Source organism: Lucilia cuprina, chromosome 6, assembly GCF_022045245.1.
Source record: "Lucilia cuprina isolate Lc7/37 chromosome 6, ASM2204524v1, whole genome shotgun sequence".
Taxonomy (NCBI): domain Eukaryota; kingdom Metazoa; phylum Arthropoda; class Insecta; order Diptera; family Calliphoridae; genus Lucilia; species Lucilia cuprina.
The window spans coordinates 50,975,040-50,999,912 of NC_060954.1; the positions used below are offsets into that span (position 1 = coordinate 50,975,040).

The 24,873-nt window shown below is 30.0% G+C and overlaps 2 protein-coding genes across 31 annotated transcripts in view; one reads left to right on the forward strand and one right to left on the reverse strand.

Moving 5' to 3' along the window:
• Positions 1-24,873, reverse strand: part of LOC111686228 (alpha-protein kinase 1) — a 131,517-nt gene that overhangs the window by 42,376 nt on the left and 64,268 nt on the right. The gene's annotated exons all lie outside the window — the stretch shown is intronic.
• On the forward strand, positions 11,644-12,564 carry LOC111689006. The gene is made up of 2 exons (XM_023451506.2): positions 11,644-12,104; positions 12,164-12,564. Exons 1-2 carry the CDS (start codon positions 11,679-11,681, stop codon positions 12,332-12,334), a joined length of 597 nt encoding a protein of 198 aa, XP_023307274.2. The 5' UTR covers positions 11,644-11,678; the 3' UTR covers positions 12,335-12,564.

Sequence of the window (24,873 nt, forward strand, 5' to 3'; positions counted from 1 at the left end):
TTTAGAGTTGAGTTTTGACGTTTTTGTTTTTGTGTCAGAGTGAATGTTTTTAATTAAAATTGTGTATTTAACCATTATCTTCTATATATAAAAGAGTAGCGTTACTGACTGACTGATTCATCATCGCACAGCCCAAACGGCTGAACCTAGAATCATGAAATTTTGACAGTAGATGTGTTTTTGGTTGTGTAGATCCACTGGAGGGATTTTTGGAAATTTGCACATTTACGGGGAAAAAGGGGGAAAAAACGAGTAAAACAGGTTTTCTTAATTATTTTACATAATATTAGTGATACAAGAAAAATTTTAAATGCACCTGTATCTACTCTTAAAATGAGCAGATGGGTGTCTGGTACATTTTTGAAATTCGTACTTTTAAGGGGTAAAAATGTGTAAAAAAGGTGATTTTGGTACCTTTTTTTAGCCCTTTATAACTTTTAAACTAATTAACATAATCAAATTTTTCTAAATATTTTGGATACATCTCTCAAAATTATGAGACACCTGTTTCGTACTTTTTGGGTGTAAAAGGGAGAAGACTGTATTTATGGTACTTTTTTTAGAACATTAAGAAAACTTTTTCTGTTTATTGAATTATTCCTATTAAATTACAGACTAACAGACTAAGTGAAATAGCAAACATTTTATTAAAATAAATATTACATATTTTAATAAAATGTTTGCTATTTCACTGGGGTTTTTCCCCAGTACCAAAAAGGGGGAAAAACGGGAAATTTAATTTTATTCAAACTCATTGAGCCAACTTTTATAAACTATAAAAGATATGGTTGCCAATATCTTTTATAGTTTTCATGTTATAGCAGTGGCTTATATATCTTTTTATTGCATTATAGTTGCCATTTGTTTTGGTATATAATTTATTGCATAATGTATTTTTAGAAAATGGCCAGATGGATAGATCGGTAGAATTATTTTCCCAGGTTCAAAAAGTAGTTTATTTACTCACACAAAATAAGCTTTTGGTATATTATTTTGAAATTCAAGTACTAAGGCCTATATAGGACCAAAATCGAGTAAGTTGTTTGGTACCTTTTTTAAAGCACAATTTTTCTGGAAATACATGCAGAAATGAATGCAGATTTGAATCGTTTGAGTTTTATCTGTGATATATATGTAGATTTAAATATGGAACATTTTGTAAACTTAATTCTCGAAAAAGTATACTTCTAAGCGTAAAGTACTTTCCACTTAGGTAAACTTTATTCCACTTTTGGTACTTTTTCTTCCTTCAAATGATACTCTATGTATGTTCTTTAATATGAACTGAAAACATGATTATTAAACATGCACGGTCCTTTTAAGTACTTATTATCTCATAAATTGTACTTTTTTAAATTTCTAAAATATTCAACCTAGGAACATTAATTTTAACATACTTACATGGTCTTGACTGAATAATACTCTGTAAGTGGGAACTATTTGGTACTTTTCTATTCTTCAAATGGATTCTTTATAATAGTTAACCGAAATACACGGTCCCTATTAAATGAGAATTTATTGAGAGAGATCTTTGTACTTTTTCGTTTTTCCGATGGTACTTTTTGATATTTTTACGATATTGAACATAGTTAGGGTAGCGAAGCACCCAGGGTATGCGGGTTTATATGTATTTGTCCGAATAGATTTTCACTTTTTGTTAGCTAAGTGACCTGTAAATCTAATGTTTACTAGAAATACTAATTTTGAAAAATTTCAGATTTTTTTATTTGGTTTTGTGAAGTATTTCTTTTATTATAACAAAATATTGACATAGAGAGGAAACACAGTTTTTCTCTATAAGACACTTTTTTTATAAAAAATCTTTCCAAACCACTTAGTAGTCCTTCAACATTAAACAATTAACAAAATCACAATTTATATAATATTGAATTTCCAGCTACAAAATATATAATAAAAATCACACAATCATTTTATTTTAAAAGTGGTTTATGCCAAATAAAGACCAGAAAAAAATATGTTTAAGAACAACAAACTCTTCAGCCAACAACAACAACAGGCTGCCATAAATATATTCGTTTTGTTTTTTGCTTAACGAACCTGACCATCTTTTTATTAATATATATATCTAGAGATTTTTTCCTTCTATTTTTTTGTTTATATAGAAAAATGATAAATAGTTTTTCATAACAATAAAAAACTAACAAGAATGTGCACGCTCTCGTTTAATACCACATACGGTAATTGAAAATGTTGAAATATGGTCAGATGTCAAAAAACGGGGGGAAAAAAGTGAAAACAAGTTAAGATCTAAGAATTATTTAATGTATTTTTAAAATATATATTAACAAATAAAGCTAGTAACTTGTTATGACCATATTATGTTTATTTGGTGAGACAATATGTAGGAATTTAACAAATAAGAGTAGTATTAGGAGGAAGTTTTTTACTATAGTACAGCTTATAGTCCAGCCTATATATATAGTACCGACTACAGTCCAGTTTATTGAGCAGACTTTAGTCCAGACTATAGGCCATACTTCAGGCCAGACTATAGTCTAGACTCTAGGCCAGACTATAGAACAGACTATAGTCCAAATTATAGGCTATACATAGTCCAGACTACAGTACAGACTTTGCTCCAGACTATAGTACATACTTTAGTCCAGACTGCAGGACAGACTTTAGTCCAAAATATAGTCCAGTACTGACTTTAGTCCATATTATAGTGTAGACTGTAGTCCAGACTAGACCAGACTATAGAACAGACTATAGTCCATACTATAGGCTATACATATCGCCAGACAATAGTCCAGACTGCAAGACAGACTTTAGTCCAAACTATAGTCCAGACTGCAGGATAGACTTTAGTCCAAACTATAGTCCAGACTGCAGGACAGACTTTAGTCCAAACTATAGTCCAGACTATATTGCAAACTATAGATCAGACTATAGTACAGACTTTAGTCCAAACTATAGTCCAGACTATATTGCAATCTATAGATCAGACTATAATACAGACTTTAGTCCAGATTATAGTGTAGACTGTAGTTCAGACTAGACCACACTATAGAACAGACTATAGTCTAAACATATCGCCAGACAATAGTTCAAACTACAGTACAAACTTTGCTCCAGACTATAGTACATACCTTAGTTCAGACTGCAGGACAGACTTTAGTCCAAACTATAGTCCAGACTATATTGCAAACTATAGATCAGACTATAGTACAGACTTTAGTCTAGATTATAGTGTAGACTGTAGTCCAGACTAGACCACACTATAGAACAAACTATAGTCTAAACATATCGCCAGACAATAGTTCAAACTACAGTACAAACTTTGCTCTAGACTATAGTACATACCTTAGTCCAGACTGCAGGACAGACTTTAGTCCAAACTATAGTCCAGACTATATTGCAAGCTATAGTTCAGACTATAGTACAGACTTTAGTCCAGACTATAGTGTAGACTGTAGTCCGGACTATAGTACATACCTTAGTCCAGATATAGTACAGATTTTATTTCATGATACACTGCAGACTGTCCAGATTGTAGCATAGTACCAGGCTATAGAATCTGAACTATTGTACAGATTATGGTACAGACTATAGTTCAGACTATAGTATAGACTTAGTCCAGACTTTACTGCAGACTATAGTACAGACTCTAGTCCAGACTATAGTGCAGCTAATAGTACAAACTTCAATCCAGACTACAGTTAAGACTTTATTTTAGACTACAGTTCAGACTTTATTCCAGAGTATAGTCCAATCTATAGTCCAGACTACAGAACGTACTATAGAACAGACCATTGTCAACACTATAGTACTGACTAAAGTACCGCCCAGACTACAGTACGTACTATACAACAGACTATTGTCAACACTATAGTACAGACTACTATCCAAACTAATGAACAGACTGTATTGCAGACTATAGTACAGACTAAAGTCCAGACTTAAATACAGACTATGTTCCATACTAAATTGGACCTACAGACTTTAATCCAGACCATATTATAGACTTTAGCCCAGACTATAGTTTAAACTACAGTTTAGATCATAGCCCAGTCTTTATTGCTGTATAAAGTCCATTCAATAAACTTCCAATAACACCCTCGTATTATAACATTAAAAAAACAACAATACTACAACTTAAAACATATTTGTAGAAACAAGAAGTTGTACGAGTATCTCATATTATATTGTCTATGGTCAAATGAAACAAAGTAAATAAATTAACAGAAATTAAAAGATAAAGTTTTAGAAGAATGTAAAAAAAATAGTTGTTTCAAAGTCAACAACACTGTATATTTGTATACATAAGTAGATGATATACACTACAGTATCTGTACTGTAAATGCATACACATGCCCACTATAAATGTACATACATATGTATGTATCTTCATAGTTTCTCTTTGTCTGAGTAATAATACATTTTCAATTTCAAAACATCGGATACTTTTTGTAAAAAGTTAAAGATTCTTGTTTCAATGCGTTATTGTTATTGTTTTTTGTTTTGTTGTTAATGTTGACGTTTATTTTCTTGAAACACTTTTAAATGCATTTTGTTGAAATGTATCTTAATTGTTACACAATATCTGACATTGAAATTAAGAAAAAAAAAAAAAAAAAACACGGTTGAACAATGATATACAGCATAAATAAACAAAAAATCAGATAAATACTTATAAGAAGAATTTTGTTGTTGCCATGTTGCAATGAAAAATCAATTTTGAATTGAAAATTTATTGATTATAATCAATAGGGTAAGTTACATCGGACTTGTTATATGTATTCAAAAAGAAATGATGTTGAGATATTCCCACAAATACCTCAATGATGACTCCAAATATAAAGAATATAGGTTTAAAGACAGACACAGCTCTATCGTTTTGGGGGTGGCGTGTCTATAGGTTTATTTTGAAAGTTATTGAAATATTGATTATCTATTTATCTATCTATCTATCTATCTATCTATCTATCTATCTATCTATCTATCTATCTATCTATCTATCTATCTATCTATCTATCTATCTATCTATCTATCTATCTATCTATCTATCTATCTATCTATCTATCTATCTATCTATCTATCTATCTATCTGTCTATCTATCTATCTATGGGAAAAATGAGACCAGATCTCTTTTCGAAGTCTACAGGTTAATATAATTTTAGTAGTAATCTGGTTGATCCGGCTAAATAAAAACAGTGTTTTTATGTTCATGCTTAAATAGTAAGTATTATATTAACATTTCAAAACCATTACTAGGTAATGTAAGTTTTAACTGAGAATTTTATGGACTTAAATTCAAAATTGAAGTTTTAAAAAGTAAACTCTAGAATACATTATTCTAAATAGTTTTCTTTAACATATTTAAATAATTTTTGCATAAATGGTTTATAGCACAAAAAAAAACCTTATCAAAATACTTTATGCAACGGCAACTTAAAAACCAAGAAATATTTAAACCAAAAGTCAGTAGTTTTAGCACTTAAAGGCACTACAACTAAAATATAAACAACCATTTAAAGCAAAAAAATATTGCTTAAATTTAGTTTTGGTTTGAGAAAAAAATCATAAAACAAAAAAAATTAACATATTTTTTAAGGGTTTGGTTCGATTCAGTTAAATATAACAGTGGGAGTTTACACAAAAATTATAACGGTAAGATAAGCAAGTCAAAGCGGGTTGCAAAAAGTGGTGTGTAAGATTATATGGTAGAAACACTACCGAAATATTTGTTTAAATCGTTTAGACCGAAAATTTAAATGGATTAAGGATTATTTTTAAATTTAAGTTTTCATTGTTATAACGAAGTTTTTCGTAAATATAATGAAAATATAACATTAATACATAATCTATATATACATACTAACACACATCTTATATGATTTCATTTAAAATAACAATCACTACACTTCTTTTAGTAAAATAAAGTATACGTTGCATTAATGTAAAAGTTTCATTAATACTACGAAACTTTTTTCTTCCAGCCCAAAACATTTGTGTTAATCCTTGTTTGAAAATATTGCAAAAGTCTTTAAAATATACATAATATTCGGTCTATTTTTTCAGTTTAATTCATTCCTTCTTGTTAATCTTAACAACAAAATAAAATTAAACAAATACAAGTTACAGCAAAATGACATGCTACTACCACAAAATGTAACTTAACCAAACCTACATAAAAAAGGTGGCATTTCTATCAACATTTCAGTGGTGGTTAGGAAAAAAAAAACAAAATTTTCAACCAGGAGAAAAATTGCAATATAAAACAACAAAAAAATAGTTGACAAAATCTAGAAAATATACTATAAAACTCCAAATATTTAATGCACTTATAGTGAGATAGATCTTGTTAGCAAAAAAAATATATATTTGTCTATTAAAAGTAAAATAAAAAGGTGTTGCAATAGTTCAACAAACAGATAATGCGTAGGTTCTCGATAGATGTTGATACTTTATAATATAAAAAAGTCACAAAAAAATGCTGTAATATATACTGGGAAATATTTGAAACAGTGGCCACGCATTATTATTAAAAGAAATATAACAAGCTTTTTCAGTTCAATGAATTGTAAGTAAACTAATATATGAGTTTAAGTTGTAATAGCAAAATTAAATGGAAAACCTATTAACTAGATCAGAAATGAGAAAAGATAGGCTAAATTAAGCTCGAATATCTCACTCTAACATCATATAGATAAAGTAACCATAAGTTTGTCAACTAAACATCGGATATATCATGAATTGGGAATTTGAAATTCTTGTTCATTTCAAGTTTTAGTACTGTTATAGTTCTGCTCTAATATTGTTCTAGTTCTGTTCTTTTCCAGTTCTCTTCTGTTCTAGTTCAGTTTTAGTTCTGTTCTAGTTCAGTTTTAGTTCTGTTCTAGTTCTGTTCTGTTCTGTTCTAGTTCTGTTCTAGTTCTGTTCTAGTTCTGTTCTAGTTCTGTTCTAATTCTGTTCTAGTTCTGTTCTAGTTCTGTTCTAATTCTGTTCTAGTTCTATTCTAGTTCTATTCTAGTTCTATTCTAGTTCTGTTCTAGTTCTGTTCTAGTTCTGTTCCAGTTCTGTTCTAGTTCTGTTCTAGTTCTGTTCTAGTTCTGTTCTAGTTCTGTTCTAGTTCTGTTCTAGTTCTGTTCTAGTTCTGTTCTAATTCTGTTCTAGTTCTGTTCTAGTTCTGTTCTTGTTCTGTTCTAGTTCTGTTCTAGTTCTGTTCTAGTTCTGTTCTAGTTCTGTTCTAGTTCTGTTCTAGTTCTGTTCTAGTTCTGTTCTAGTTCTGTTCTAGTTCTGTTCTAGTTCTGTTCTAGTTCTGGTTCTAGTTCTGTTCTAGTTCTGTTCTAGTTCTGTTCTAGTTCTGTTCTAGTTCTGTTCTAGTTCTGTTCTAGTTCTGTTCTAGTTCTGTTCTAGTTCTGTTCTAGTTCTGTTCTAGTTCTGTTCTAGTTCTGTTCTAGTTCTGTTCTAGTTCTGTTCTAGTTCTGTTCTAGTTCTGTTCTAGTTCTGTTCTAGTTCTGTTCTAGTTCTGTTCTAGTTCTGTTCTAGTTCTGTTCTAGTTCAGTTCTAGTTCTGTTCTAGTTCTGTTCTAGTTCTGTTCTAGTTTAGTTCTGTTCTAGTTCTGTTCTTTTTTAATTCTGTTCTAGTGCTGTTCTAGTTCTGTTCTAGTGCTGTTCTAGTTCTGTTCTAGTTGTGTTCTAGTTCTGTTCTAGTTCTGTTCTAGTTCTGTTCTAGTTCTGTTCTAGTTTTGTTCTAGTTCTGTTCTAGTTCTGTTCTAGTTTTGTTCTAGTTCTGTTCTAGTTCTGTTCTAGTTCTGATCTAGTTCTGTTCTAGTTCTGGTCTAGTTCTGGTCTAGTTCTGGTCTAGTTCTGGTCTAGTTCTGTTCTAGTTCTGTTCTAGTTCGGTTCTAGTTCTGTTCTAGTTATATTTTAACTTATAAATTATAACGTTTTTAAATAATATACCAAAGTGTATGTATTTCTTAATTAATATATTCTTAGGTTTCTTTAAAGGAAAAAGGTGTCAATAACTTAATTATTTAACCTTAAAGCTACAAGCAATTATCGTTTACACTTCCATGTATGTTTTGTTTTGTTCATACGATGTTTTCATGTTTTTTTTTTTTTTAACTGGTGTTATGTTTTGTTAGCGGAAAAGAAAAATTAACATTATAAAAACATGACAAATGGACACTTGCAAATTTGTAAATGTGTTATACACAAATACTTGAGTCCAACCGAAGTCTAAAAATTCGGTACAGTCAGAAGAAAGTGTAATTTTTCCAAAGAGACTAATTTTTGCCCAAGAGCAGTAATATATAAAAGAATACATCTGGATTCATCAATGACCAATATTTCAGAATTCAATTATAATTTTAAACTGAAACCCTCACCGAATATTCGGCGGTACTACCATAAATAATATATGTTAAATATATATGTTAATATATTAATTATTAAAAAACATGTTAAAGAAAAAAAAAAACAATTTTTTACACTGTCATTAAACTTTAAATTGCGTGGTTTTGTTAAATATAAAAAATAAGGGAAATAGTTTGTATCGAAGATTTGTATTTTTTTTTTGTTATTTTAAAACTTTTTTAAATTCATTTTCTTGTTTTCGCAATTTTTTGTTTATTATTACAATTTTGCGTGAGTTCAAACAAGAAGTGACAAACATGCCAACTAAAAATACCGCTGACGAAAGCAAAACATAAAAGAAATATATTATCGGTCAAAATCGTCAAAGTAGGAAAACAAATTTTAAATTGACATATGTATCTTTATATAAAAATATGTCTGGACTATTGCTAGCGGAAAAGAAAAATTAACATTATAAAAACATGACAAATGGACACTTGCAAATTTGTAAATGTGTTATACACAAATACTTGAGTCCAACCGAAGTCTAAAAATTCGGTACAGTCAGAAGAAAGTGTAATTTTTCCAAAGAGACTAATTTTTGCCCAAGAGCAGTAATATATAAAAGAATACATCTGGATTCATCAATGACCAATATTTCAGAATTCAATTATAATTTTAAACTGAAACCCTCACCGAATATTCGGCGGTACTCTAATAAATATATATGTTAACATATTAAATTATTAAAAAACATGTTAAAGAAAAAAAAAAACAATTTTTTACACTGTCATTAAACTTTAAATTGCGTGGTTTTGTTAAATATAAAAAATAAGGGAAATAGTTTGTATCGAAGATTTGTATTTTTTTTTTGTTATTTTAAAACTTTTTTAAATTCATTTTCTTGTTTTCGCAATTTTTTGTTTATTATTACAATTTTGCGTGAGTTCAAACAAGAAGTGACAAACATGCCAACTAAAAATACCGCTGACGAAAGCAAAACATAAAAGAAATATATTATCGGTCAAAATCGTCAAAGTAGGAAAACAAATTTTAAATTGACATATGTATCTTTATATAAAAATATGTCTGGACTATTGCCAGACATACCATATATGCCATCGGAAGACATATGAAGCTGTATTCTTAAAGTACTTGCTCTGCGGAACTCAAGAACTTTAGTTTATTAAAACAGAACTAGAATAGAACTAGAGCAGAACTAGAACAGAACTAGAACAGAACTAGAACAGAACTAGAACAGAACTAGAACAGAACTAGAACAGAACTAGAACAGAACTAGAACAGAACTAGAACAGAACTAGAACAGAACTAGAACAGAACTAGAACAGAACTAGAACAGAACTAGAACAGAACAAGAACAGAACTAGAACAGAACTAGAACAGAACTAGAACAGAACTAGAACAGAACTAGAACAGAACTAGAACAGAACTAGAACAGAACTAGAACAGAACTAGAACAGAACTAGAACAGACTTAGAACAGAACTAGAACAGAACTAGAACAGAACAGAACTAGAACAGAACTAGAACAGAACTAGAACAGAACTAGAACAGAACTAGAAACACTAGAACAGAACTAGAACAGAACTAGAACAGAACTAGAACAGAACTAGAACAGAACTAGAACAGAACTAGAACAGAACTAGAACAGAACTAGAACAGAACTAGAACAGAACTAGAACAGAACTAGAACAGAACTAGAACAGAACTAGAACATAACTAGAACAGAACTAGAACAGAACTAGAACATAACTAGAACATAACTAGAACATAACTAGAACATAACTAGAACAGAACTAGAACAGAACTAGAACAGAACTAGAACAGAACTAGAACAGAACTAGAACAGAACTAGAACAGAACTAGAACAGAACTAGAACAGAACTAGAACAGAACTAGAACAGAACTAGAACAGAACTAGAACACAACTAGAACAGAACTAGAACAAACCTATAACAGAACTAGAACAGAACTAGAACAGAACTAGAACAGAACTAGAACAGAACTAGAACAGAACTAGAACAGAACTAGAACAGAACTAGAACAGAACTAGAACAGAACTAGAACAGAACTAGAACAGAACTAGAACAGAACTAGAACAGAACTAGAACTGAACTAGAACAGAACTAGAACAGAACTAGAACAGAACTAGAACAGAACTAGAACAGAACTAGAACAGAACTAGAACAGAACTAGAACAGAACTAGAACAGAACTAGAACAGAACTAGAACAGAACTAGAACAGAACTAGAACTGAACTAGAACTGAACTAGAACTGAACTAGAACTGAACTAGAACTGAACTAGAACTGAACTAGAACTGAACTAGAACTGAACTAGAACTGAACTAGAACTGAACTAGAACTGAACTAGAACTGAACTAGAACTGAACTAGAACTGAACTAGAACTGAACTAGAACTGAACTGAACTAGAACTGAACTAGAACTGAACTAGAACTGAACTAGAACTGAACTAAAACTGAACTAGAACTGAACTAGAACTGAACTAGAACTGAAGTAGAACAGAACTAGAACTTAAGTAGAACAGAACTAGAACTGAAGTAGAACAGAACTAGAACTGAAGTAGAACAGAACTAGATAAGGAGGAAATCACTACCATCTTTTAAAAAATTTCAAAGACTCGACAAATCCTTAAAAGGTTTAAGTCTCTCTAAAATTAAAATGTTCCCAAATTCATCATTTCCTTATTTGTCATGATCAAGGCAACGTTTTTCACACACTAAAAAAGTTAAAAATATGTGCTTATAATATGTTCTATAAAATGTTGAAATATGCACTACAAATGTGAAAAATATGCCCCAAATATAGATTTCCTTATGAAATTTTTATGTACATATTTCTAGATGTTATTAACTTAAATTTTTGACAACATATATATAGGTTCTTGATGACGGAGCTGCCGCTTTGTATATGTACAAATTCAACGTTAACCACGATTTCAAAATGACAATATGTAATTATAATGCTTTTTTGAAATAGTATATATTCGGAAAATGTTAAAAGTTATTTTCAGTTACTGAGTACAAAAATGCATTTGCATAGAAATCCTCGCCCTGGTCATAATAAACTAGACCATGTAAAAACAAATGTATCAATCTAATTAAAAACAAACACATTATAATAATAATTATTTGAAACAAATAAAACTTTACAACAATAGATTATCTAATAAAGCAAAAAACAAAACACAAAATAAAATTTAATATGTTAATGTTAAAATGTTAATTTATATAAATTAAATTTATTCACACAATAAACAAGTATTTTCCTCATTATAGTTCATTAGTAAAGTTATCAACAATTTTCCAACACAATGGATATAAAATTAAAAATTTGGTTAAATTTTCTGCTAATATTGCTACACCAAAGCCTCATCGTACAGGGGACCCTCTACGTATTCCTTATTGAAGATCCAGCCATTTTTCAGGATTGTAAAAATGAACCGGATTATTTAGGTGTCGCCGATATGTTTGATTTATCAAATTTAAGTATTGAACTTTTAGATGAAACTGTTCATATGGAGGGTTCATTTACCATGGTCTGGGATGCTGATCCTGATGATCGTGTAGAATTACATACTGATCTTATGAAGTATGAACGCGGTAGCTGGCAACCGACAGTTTTTACAATGATTCAAAAAGATTTTTGTGCAACATTATTCGATGAGAATGATATATGGTATAAAACATGGGCTCAGTTTATCGATTCCGATGATTTGAAATGTATTACCAATAAGGGAGTAGGTTTTATCTTTTTTTTTCAATAAGAAAATTTTTTTAATTTAATTTAAATTTTTAGCATACCTATCATCATGTACCTTTTGATTTGGAAGCTGTTGCAGATATTCAAGGTGAGGATATATCGGGTCGTCATAAATTAGTTTTAAAAGTGGATGCCTTTAATAGACAGGATGAAAAGCAGCCATATTCGGTTTGTTTGGAAATAGAAGGTGATATAATGAAGAAATAGCATAAATGGTGAACAAATTTCAATATTCTCAATTTAATGTTATTTTATGACATTTATGCAAATATAATTTTGCATTCGTTTTTTATGTTCAAATAACAAATAATATAAATAAAAAACCCAACAACAAACGATATTTAAAACGTCTGCTGCTTGTTCTCTACCAACTATTGTGTGGTGGTACTTTCAGTTCAAACGTTTGTCTGCCTGTTGTTTAAAACTTAATGGTACAATTTAAACTTTGGACTATTTGTGGTCTCAGCACGCGTCAAATGTAAAATAATATGCTTTTAAGAGGGACGTTAATGACGGATGTTTTTCTCGGTTTTCTATTTGTTTATAACTACATATTGTTATAAAGACTACAACAAAACAAACAAATATTTATATTAAATTAGTCTGTTTATTTTAAACTTAGTTTCATATCAGTCGATATAATCATTTCAAAAGAGTATTATCAATTAGCTGTATTTTAAGTAACATATTTATTTATAAAGTTATAGTCAAGAGTTATACTTATCTATAGTCAAGACTAATCTATAGTATAGATTAATCTATAGTCAAGATCATAGACTAATCTATAGCCAAGACTATATACTAATCTATAGTCAAGACTAAAGACTATAGACCTTTCTATAGTCAAGACTATAGACTATCTGTTGTAAAGACTATAGACTATCTGTAGTCAAGACTATAGACTATCTTTAGTCAAGACTATAGACTATCTGTAGTCAAGACTATAGACTATCTATAGTCAAGACTATAGACTATCCATAGTCGAGACTATAGACTATCCATAGTCGAGACTATAGACTATCCATAGTCGAGACTATAGATAAGTCTATAGCCTTGACTATAGACAATATTCAAGACTAAAGACTATCTCTAGTCTATAGACTATCTATAGTCAATACTATAGACTATCTATAGTCAATACTATAGACCGTTCTATAGTCAATACTATAGACCTTTCTAAAGTCAAGACTATAGACCTTTTCTATAGTCAAGACTATAGACCTTTCTATAGTCAAGACTATAGACTTTCCAATGTTCAAGACTATAGACCTTTCTATAGTCAAGACTATAGACTTTCCAATGTTCAAGACTATAGACCTTTCTATAGACAAGACTATAGAGCATCTATAGTCAAGACTATAGAGCATCTATAGTCAAGACTATAAAGCATCTATAGTCAAGACTATAGAGTATCTATAGTTAAGAATATAGAGTATCTATAGTCAAGACTATAGAGTACATATAGTCAAGACTATAGAGTATATATAGTCAAGACTATAGAGTATCTATAGTCAAGCCTATAGAGTATCTATAGTCAAGACTATAGCGTATCTATAGTCAAGACTATAGAGTACCTATAGTCAAGACTATAGAGTATCTATACTCAAGACTATAGAGTATCTATAGTCAAGACTATAGAGTATCTATAGTCAAGACTATAGAGTATCTATAGTCAAGACTATAGAGTATCTATAGTCAAGACTATAGTGTATCTATAGTCAAGACTATAGAGTATCTATAGTCAAGTGTCAAACTCTATAGAGTATTATAGTCAAGACTATAGAGTATCTATAGTCAAGACTATAGAGTATCTATAGTCAAGACTATAGAGTATCTATAGTCAAGACTATAGAGTATCTATAGTCGAGACTATAGAGTATCTATAGTCGAGACTATAGAGTATCTATAGTCTAGACTATAGAGTATCTATAGTCAAGACTATAGAGTATCTATAGTCAAGACTATAGAGTATCTATAGTCAAGACTATAGAGTATCTATAGTCAAGACTATAGAGTATCTATAGTCAAGACTATAGAGTATCTATAGTCAAGACTATAGAGTATTTATAGTCAAGACTATAGAGTATCTATAGTCTAGACTATAGAGTATCTATAGTCAAGACTATAGAGTATCTATAGTCAAGACTATATAGTATCTATAGTCAAGACTATAGAGTATCTATAGTCAAGACTATAGAGTATCTATAGTCAAGACTATAGAGTATCTATAGTCAAGACTATAGAGTATCTATAGTCAAGACTATAGATAGTCTATAGTCAAGACTATAGATAGTCTATAGTCAAAACTATAGATAGTCTATAGTCAAAACTATAGATAGTCTATAGTCAAGACTATAGATAGTCTATAGTCAAGACTATAGATAGTCTATAGTCAAGACTATAGATAGTCTATAGTCAAGACTATAGATAGTCTATAGTCAAGACTATAGAGTATCTATAGTCAAGACTATAGAGTATCTATAGTCAAGACTATAGAGTATCTATAGTCAAGACTATAGAGTATCTATAGTCAAGACTATAGACTATCTATAGTCAAGACTATAGACCTTTCTATAGTCAATACTATAGACTATCTATAGTCAAAACTATAGACTAATCTATAGTCTCAGATTATAGACTAATTTATAGTCAAGACTACAGACTTATCTGTAGTCAAGACTATAGACTATCTATAATTGAGTAAGTGATTTGCAAATTCGACCTTTACCTTTGACAATTTCTCATTGCTTATTTTCTTTTGTAATTTCTTTTGTAAACAAATATGAAAAGAAATTAAAACAAACTGGAGAGAAGAAAATAAAGTAAAATGAAACCTTTATGGTTTGGAAATTTGTAATAATACACAATAATTGCAACAACAACAACAACAAAAACTACAAAATAAAAGAAAAATGCTTAACGTTACATTTAACCAGGTTTAAAGACCTTTTGTCTTTAAAACCATATTGTAAAGCGGGCCTTAAATTATTGTTGTTAAAAAAATTAAATGGATTTAGTTTCAAAATAATAAGAAGTTTTAAAAATGCATAAAAAAGCAAATGAGAAAAAACTGAAAAATTTTACAAAAAAAAAAAAATATTTTAATTTAATGAAAGGCCTATAGGAGACACCATGTCTGCTAAACTTATTTAAACTATGTAGTTCAATAAGTTTTTGTTTTGTAAATATTTGCTGACAGTTTTTATATTTTTTGTTTGCATTTATTGATTTTTTTTAAATAATAGTTATGGACTTTAAAACAATGGTCAAACACTACAAAATAACTTAAAAAACAAAAGAAACTTGTCAATTTATGGCTGAATAGATTATGGCAGCTTTAAGGAATGAATAAAATTTAAAAAAAAAAACAATAAATAAATAACGACCACCTATAAGTTTTACTATAAACTATTAAACTGATTTTCTTGGCCGCCAGAAAAAAAGCAAAGAAACACCAAAGCAAACGTACTAATACATACAACTGCAACTGCAACAAATTCAATTATTGTCAATTGCAAAAAAACAAAGCGACTGCAAAAATATCTATGTCATCTGAAGCATACAGATACAAACAAAAATGTGTTCAAATCACATTGAATTATTATTGTTTTAATTTGGCTCCTTAAAGATTTTGTTCACATAGTTTTTTAAAAAAATATTTTGTAATCACGTTGGGTTTGTATTGTTTTTCTCACTACAGAATTGAATTCATGAATTTATTAAAAAACAGTTGAAAATATTTGAAATCAAATTTATTTTTTGTTATAATTAAAACAAATAAAAATTCATAATCGTGCATTAATTTTTTTTATAAAGCGTTATATCTCCAAATAATTCTCCTCTAAAGATTGTTAAAAGTCTTAAATGATTTAACCATGATTATGTTTCAAACCAAAAAAAAAAAAAAAATAAATAAATAAAATAAAATAAATTGCGTGTAATGCAATTGATATGCGATTTAATAGACGATTTAGTGGTGCGAACAGATTGATAAAAATTTTAAGATAAATGTGTTTTGGCAAAATAATAAAATAAATAAGCGCGATATTGTAAAGATTTCATTGGCCAGAGCTTTAACCCTAACATGAGTAATCAGGGGCCAAATTTTGGAATTCGAAAGCGAACGAAATTTCTAATAATTATAATTTTTTTTTAATTCTATTGAGTTTTCGATCGACATCGAATGCCAGAAATTGCGCCTTGATCTCATGTGATATTTTGTGTTAAGTCTGAACTATATGAACAGCCACCGTCTGAAATAAAGTCGGACTACAGTCTGTACTATAGTCCGGATTATAGACATCTGTCTGGGCTAAACTAAAACCCAAAGTCTGAACTATAGTATAGTATATAGATTGACTATAATGTAGTTATAAATGTAGTATTAATTTTGAACTATAGTCAGGTCTATAGACTGAACTATATTTAAGCTAAAGTCTATTCTAAGTCCAGTTTATAATTAATTAGTTTGAAAGGACACTCAATTCTTAGTCTCTACTATAGTCTATTCTATAGTCTCGACTATAGTCTATTCTATAGTCTCGACTATAGTCTATTCTATAGTCTCGAATATAGTATATTCTATAGTCTCGACTATATAGTCTATTCTATTATCTCGACTATAGTCTATTCTATTATCTCGACTATAGTTTAATCTAAAGTGAGGATTATAGTCTAATCTATAGTATAGACTATACTCTGGACTATAGTCAATTCTAACCTAATAGACTGTAGTCTATTCTATAATCTAGACTATAGTCTGGACTATAGTCTATTCCATAGTCTGGACTTTAGTATATTCTATAGTCTGGACTATAGTCTATTCTTTAGTCTGGACTATAGTCTAATCTATAATCTGGACTATAGTCTATTCTTTAGTCTGGACTATAGTCTAATCTATAGTCTGGACTATAGTCTAATCTATAGTCTGGACTATAGTCTAATCTATAGTCAGGACTATAGTCTAATCTATAGTCAGGACTATAGTCTAATCTATAGTCAGGACTATAGTCTAATCTATAGTCAGGACTATAGTCTAATCTATAGTCTGGACTATAGTCTAATATATAGTCTGGACTATAGTCTAATCTATAGTCTGGACTATAGTCTAATCTATAGTCTGAATTATAGTCTAATCTATAGTCTGGACTATAGTATAATCTATAGTCTGGACTATAGTCTAATCTATAGTCAGGACTATAGTCTAATCTATAGTCTGGACTATCATCTAATCTATAGTCTGGACTATTGTCTAATCTATAGTCTGGACTATAATCTATAGTCTGGGCTAACGTCTAATCTATAGTCTGGACTATAGTCTAATCTATAGTCTGGACTATAATCTAATCTATAGTCCGGACTATAGTCTAATCTATAGTCTGGACTATCGTCTAATCTATAATCTGGACTATAGTCTATTCTTTAGTCTGGACTATAGTCTAATCTATAGTCTGGACTATAGTCTAATCTATAGTCTGGACTATAGTCTAATCTATAGTCAGGACTATAGTCTAATCTATAGTCAGGACTATAGTCTAATCTATAGTCAGGACTATAGTCTAATCTATAGTCTGGACTATAGTCCAATCTATAGTCTGGACTATAGTCTAATATATAGTCTGGACTATAGTCTAATCTATAGTCTGGGCTATAGTCTAATCTATAGTCAGGACTATAGTCTAATCTATAGTCTGGACTATCATCTAATCTATAGTCTGGACTATTGTCTATTCAATAGTCTGTACTTAAGTCTATTATATAGTCTGGACTATAGTCAATTCTATAGTCTGGACTATAGTCTATTCAATAGTCTGCACTATAGTCTATTCTATAGTCTGGACCATAGTCTATTCTATAGTCTGGACTATAGTCTATTTAATATCTGGACTATCGTCTATTCTATAGTTTCGACTATAGTCAATTTCATAGTCTGGATTTTAGTATAGTTTGTAGGCAGGACTATAGCCTGGAAAATAGTATATTCTATTGTCTGAATTATAGTCTGTTCTGTAGTCTTGTCTGTAGTATAGACTATAGTCAGGACCATTGTGTATTCAATTGTCAGGAAAATTATCTAGTAAATAGTCTGGCCCATAGTCTTGTCTATAATCTGGCATATAATCTAGGCTACAGTGTGGTCTATAGTCTGGATACAATCTAGTCTATAGGCTTAACTATAGTCTGGACTCTAGACAAATAATAATAAATTGCTAAAGTGACTAAATGTTTAAAATGCATAACAATTAACAAGTTTATATAAAAAATCAATTAAGACATGTTACCTAATTAATAAAACTGTCACAATTGTTGTTCCAAAAAAAAATCTAATAGTTTTTTTATTTTTAAATCATTTAATAAATTTGTATGATTGTTTAAATTTAAAAGTTGCTACTAGTATAATTAATAAGTTGACGTTTGTGTGGCATTAAAAATTAAAAACATTCAGCACGAGAACATTAAATAAAAATCACACAATTCTTTCTTTTAGAGAGCAACAAGTGTTTTAGGAATAAAATGTCGACTACTGTTCCATTGCAACCATTAGTTATATAAAAGTTAAGTTCAAAAATAGTCTTTATTACAGTCAGAACATGTGCCTATCTGACCGTCTGTCTGTCTTTCTATTTTAATAATTGAAACAATTGCACTTACTTGACAGCCAAGCATCATTTAATGAATATGAATTTCAGTCTTTTTTTTAACTTGACGATTTATACTCTAGAGATGCTAAACTACGACAATAATACTTAAGTAACAACAACAAAAAATAGTTACAATTAGAATAATTTAAATGAATAAAGGAGTGTTATAAATCAAATAATTTATACAGAATTTAAATATATTTTGTTTTTCGCAATGAAAATTAAGGTGGTTTCATTTGCTGACATTAAAAATATTTTAGTGTATAATTTATGTAAATGTCTAACCAATGGAAAATTTTGTCGGAGTGGACTAGATATTATAATCTAAAGTGTGGTTTATAGTTTTGATTAAAGTCGGGACATAATAGTTCTTATGTTCTGGACTATAGTTTTGTCTAGGTCTGAGTTAAAGTCGGAACTGGTGTATACTGAACTATAGTCTGAACTATAGTCTTGCCTATAGTCTGGACTATAGACTTGTCTACAGTCGGGACTATAGTCTTGTCTACAGTCTGGACTATAGTCTTGCCTATAGATTGGACTATAGTCTTTTCTATAGTCTGGACTATAGTCTTTTCTATAGTCTGGACTATAGTCTGGACTATAGTCTGTACTATAGTCTGGACTATAGTCTGTACTATAGTCTGGACTATAGTCTGTACTATAGTCTGGACTATAGTCTGTACTATAGTCTGGACTATAGTCTGGACTATAGTCTGAACTATAGTCTTGCCTATAGTCTGGACTATAGTCTGGACTATAGTCTTGCCTATAGTCTGGACTATAGTCTTGCCTATAGCCTCGACTATAGTCTTGTCTATAGTCTTGACTATAGTATTGTCTATAGTCTTGCCTATAGCCTGGACTATATTTAGTCTTATCTATAGTTTGGACTATAGCTTTTCATAGTCTGTAGTCTGTTCTATAGCATAATCTAGTTAGTTAATTACAGTGCCTCAGGTACGAATCGATGACACCACATGCAGTCTACCAGATTAGAACACTAACCTACATGAGGCCACACAATCTAATCTATAGTCAGTACTATAAACTTGTCCTTAATCCTCTCTATGTTCTTGTCTATAGTATCCTATATAGTATTGTCTGTGTGTGTGAAGTTAAATTCGAATTTAACTAGCAAAGACACAAACCAGATTTGTTAACAGTGCTCATTTTGCAGCTAACAGAGCGCTGTTAATCAGTTAACAGAATATTATAATTGAATTAGAAGATCGAAAACTGACCATTTTGGAAGCAGGATGAAGGTTCCACACATCCAACTATATGGAAATGATGGTCCAAAGGCTACTTAATGGAACTGTGCGTGAAATATATCTGTATTCATAGTAAACATACTTAAACATTGAACTTTGTTTACCAATATTCTGGACAGGATTACTGGAACTGAGTGAAAGTTACACATGTCCCAGTATATGTAAATGGTAGTCCTAGGGATATGTCATGGATCCGCATTAGTGGAATATCTGAAATAATCTTGGATTGCCTTATTTAATTAACCTTTTTTTGAAAAATTCTTTAGAGGATTAATAGAACTGGGTGGAAGTTACACATATATCACTATATGGAAATTTTAGTCTAAGGGGTACCTAATGGAACTATGTAAGTTAGATATCTGAAATAATCATGGGACTCCCACAGAATAAAATTTAGTTTTCTTTAAAAAATAGTACATTTTTTTGAAAATTTCTGGAGAGGATTAATGGAACTGAGTGGAAGTTACATATATCCCACTATATGGAAAATTTAGTTTAAGGGATACCTTATGGAACTATGTAGGTAAAATATCTGAAATAATCGTGGGACTCCCTCAGAATGAAATTTGATTTTGTTTGAAAAATAGTACATTTTATGAATATTTCTGGAGAGGATTAATGGAACTGAGTGGAAGTTACATATATCCGACTATATGCAAATTTTAGTCTAAGAGGTACCTAATGGAACTATATAGGTTAAATATCTCAAATAATCGTGGGACTCCCACAGAATGAAATTTGATTTTGTTTGAAAAATAGTACATTTTTTGAATATTTCTGGAGAGGATTAATGGAACTGAGTGAAAGTTACATATATCCCACTATATGCAAATTTTAGTCTAAGAGGTACCTAATGGAACTACATAGGTAAAATATCTGAAATAATCGTGGGACTCCCACAGAATAAAATTTTATTTTGTCTGAAAAATAGTAAATTTTTGGAATATTTCTGGAGAGGATTAATGGAACTGAGTGGAAGTTACATATATCCCACTATATGGAAATTTTAGCTTAAGGGATACCTTATGGAACTATATAAGTAAAATATCTGAAATAATCGTGGGACTCCCACAGAATAAAATTTTATTTTGTCTGAAAAATAGTAAATTTTTTGAATATTTCTGGAGAGGATTAATGGAACTGAGTGGAAGTCACATATATCCCACTATATGGAAATTTTAGTCTAAGAGGTACCTAATGGAACTACATAGGTAAAATATCTGAAATAATCGTGGGACTCCCACAGAATAAAATTTTATTTTGTCTGAAAAATAGTAAATTTTTTGAATATTTCTGGAGAGGATTAATGGAACTGAGTGGAAGTTACATATATCCCACTATATGGAAATTTTAGCCTAAGGGATACCTTATGGAACTATATAGGTTAAATATCTGAAATAATCGTGGGACTCCCATAGAATAAAATTTTATTTTGTCTAAAAAATAGTAAATTTTTTGAATATTTCTGGAGAGGATTAATGGAACTGAGTGGAAGTTACATATATCCCACTATATGCAAATTTTAGTCTAAGAGGTACCTAATGGAACTACATAGGTAAAATATCTGAAATGATCGTGGGACTCCCACAGAATGAAATTGATTTTTGAAAAATAGTAAATTTTTTGAAAATTTCTTGAGAGGATTAGTGGAACTGAGTGGAAGTTACATATATCTCACTATATGGACATTTTAGTCTAAGGGGTACCTAATGAAACTATGTAAGTTAGATATCTGAAATAATCGTGGGACCCCCACAGAATAAAATTTAGTTTTCTTTAAAAAATAGTACATTTTTTTGAAAATTTCTGGAGAGGATAAATGGAACTGAGTGGAAGTTACATATATCTTACTACATGGAAAATTTAGTTTAAGGGATACCTTATGGAACTAAGTAGGTAAAATATCTGAAATAATCGTTCCATTAATCCTCTCCAGAAATATTCATAAAATGTACTATTTTTCAAACAAAATCAAATTTCATTCTGAGGGAGTCCCACGATTATTTCAGATATTTTACCTACATAGTTCCATAAGGTATCCCTTAAACTAAATTTTCCATATAGTGGGATATATGTAACTTCCACTCAGTTCCATTAATCCTCTCCAGAAATTTTCAAAAAAATGTACTATTTTTTAAAGAAAACTAAATTTTATTCTGTGGGAGTCCCATGATTATTTCAGATATCTAACTTACATAGTTCCATTAGGTACCCCTTAGACTAAAATTTCCATATAGTGAGATATATGTAACTTCCACTCAGTTCCACTAATCCTCTCCAGAAATATTCAAAAAATTTACTATTTTTCAGACAAAATAAAATTTTATTCTGTGGGAGTCCCACGATTATTTCAGATATTTTACCTATGTAGTTCCATTAGGTACCTCTTAGACTAAAATTTGCATATAGTGGGATATATGTAACTTTCACTCAGTTCCATTAATCCTCTCCAGAAATATTCAAAAAATGTACTATTTTTCAAACAAAATCAAATTTCATTATGTGGGAGTCCCACGATTATTTGAGATATTTAACCTATATAGTTCCATTAGGTACCTCTTAGACTAAAATTTGCATATAGTCGGATATATGTAACTTCCACTCAGTTCCATTAATCCTCTCCAGAAATATTCATAAAAATGTACTATTTTTCAAACAAAATCAAATTTCATTCTGAGGGAGTCCCACGATTATTTCAGATATTTTACCTACATAGTTCCATAAGGTATCCCTTAAACTAAATTTTCCATATAGTGGGATATATGTAACTTCCACTCAGTTCCATTAATCCTCTCCAGAAATTTTCAAAAAAATGTACTATTTTTTAAAGAAAACTAAATTTTATTCTGTGGGAGTCCCATGATTATTTCAGATATCTAACTTACATAGTTCCATTAGGTACCCTTAGACTAAAATTTCCATATAGTGATATATGTGTAACTTCCACCCAGTTCTATTAATCCTCTAAAGAATTTTTCAAAAAAAGGTTAATTAAATAAGGCAATCCAAGATTATTTCAGATATTCCACTAATGCGGATCCATGACATATCCCTAGGACTACCATTTACATATACTGGGACATGTGTAACTTTCACTCAGTTCCAGTAATCCTGTCCAGAATATTGGTAAACAAAGTTCAATGTTTAAGTATGTTTACTATGAATACAGATATATTTCACGCACAGTTCCATTAAGTAGCCTTTGGACCATCATTTCCATATAGTTGGATGTGTGGAACCTTCATCCTGCTTCCAAAATGGTCAGTTTTCGATCTTCTAATTCAATTATAATATTCTGTTAACTGATTAACAGCGCTCTGTTAGCTGCAAAATGAGCACTGTTAACAAATCTGGTTTGTGTCTTTGCTAGTTAAATTCGAATTTAACTTCACACACACGTATTGTCTATTGTCGTGACTATAGTGTACACAATAGTCTTGTTCGTAGTCTGGACTATAGTCTAGAATTGTATAGATTCTTTATAGTCTTGTCAAAAGCCTTGTCTACAGTTCGGACTCCAGTCTTATTCTTCCATTTTCTTTTCTATATTATCCCATGTAATATTGTATATTATCGTGACTATAGCCTAGACTATATTCTTGTTTATAGTCTGAACCAAAGTCTTGTCTATGATCTGGACTAAAGTCTTGCCTATAATCTGCACTATAGTCTTGTTTAAAGTCTGTTTTTTAGTCTTGTCTGGACTAAAATCTTTTCTGGATTATAGTCTTGTCTGTACTTATCTTGACTATAGCTATATCTACAGTCTGGTCTATAGTTTTGCTTATAGTCTGATCCAATGTCTATTCTATAGTCTAGTCTGCGGTCTAGTCTATACTCTAGTCTTTTCTTTTTTTAAGTCTATAGTCTAGTCTATAGTATTGTTTATAGTCTAGTCAATAGTTAAGTATATAGTATAGTCTAAAGTCTGGACTACAATTTTGTCTATAATCAGGTCTGTAGTCTAAACTTTTGTCTTATCTTTACTCTCAACTCAAGTCTATTGTCTCTATTGTCTTTTTCCAACTGGGTTTTAACATCTGCGACTGATTTGACTGCCTTCTTTAAGTCTTTTTAGATCAAGGTTAAAAACTATAGAGAGACAACACACAAATTGCGTTAATTTTCTTTTAAATAGATTGATATTTCCTTTAGTGTTTATTTTATTTAAAAATATAATTTTCTTAAATTTTTTTCTTTCTTTTATTCTCAAATTGTATGTAAGTTTTTTCTTATTTTTTTATCTTCTTAATACTTTTATTTGAAATCTCCTCACGCAATTTTATGTAAATTTTCTGATTTTACTTTGACATTTTATTTCTTATTTTTCTAAAATTTTTATTGCATGTCTGATGAGTGTGTGTGTGTGTGTGTGTGGCTGTTGGTGAGTTTAAGCGATTGAATATCAAGTGTTTTGTAGATTGTAAGTGTTAAATTTAAATGATGAATGTATAATGTTAACTAATAACAAAATATATATTCGATTTTAATCGTATTAAATTGTTCATTATCCAAATGATTGCATTTGAAAAGATCTGATAATAGGTGACAGACAGCAAATGCACAATTTTTTGTGATTGCGGCATCCTGTAAAAGAATTGAGGGGATTGCGTATTGTTTAAAGAATTTATTGATTTTAGAATGATGGAATAGCCAAGTTAGTCTAAAGGAAAGTCTAAAGTCTAGTCCATAGTCGAATAGCTTATATTGTTGTAGAGTTAAAGCATGTTGTATGTAAGTAACTAAAATTGTAACTAGTTCTATATTTAGTTAAAATTTCTTCATAATTAATAAAAATTTTAAACTTTTAAAAGAAAATCTTATTCTTGTT

Coding starts and splice junctions, on each gene's coding strand:
- LOC111689006 (XM_023451506.2), top strand. CDS start 11,679: ATGGATATAAAATTAAAAATTTGGTTAAATTTTCTGCTAATATTGCTA. Junction 12,105..12,163: donor AATGTATTACCAATAAGGGA/GTAGGTTTTATC, acceptor TTAAATTTTTAG/CATACCTATCATCATGTACC.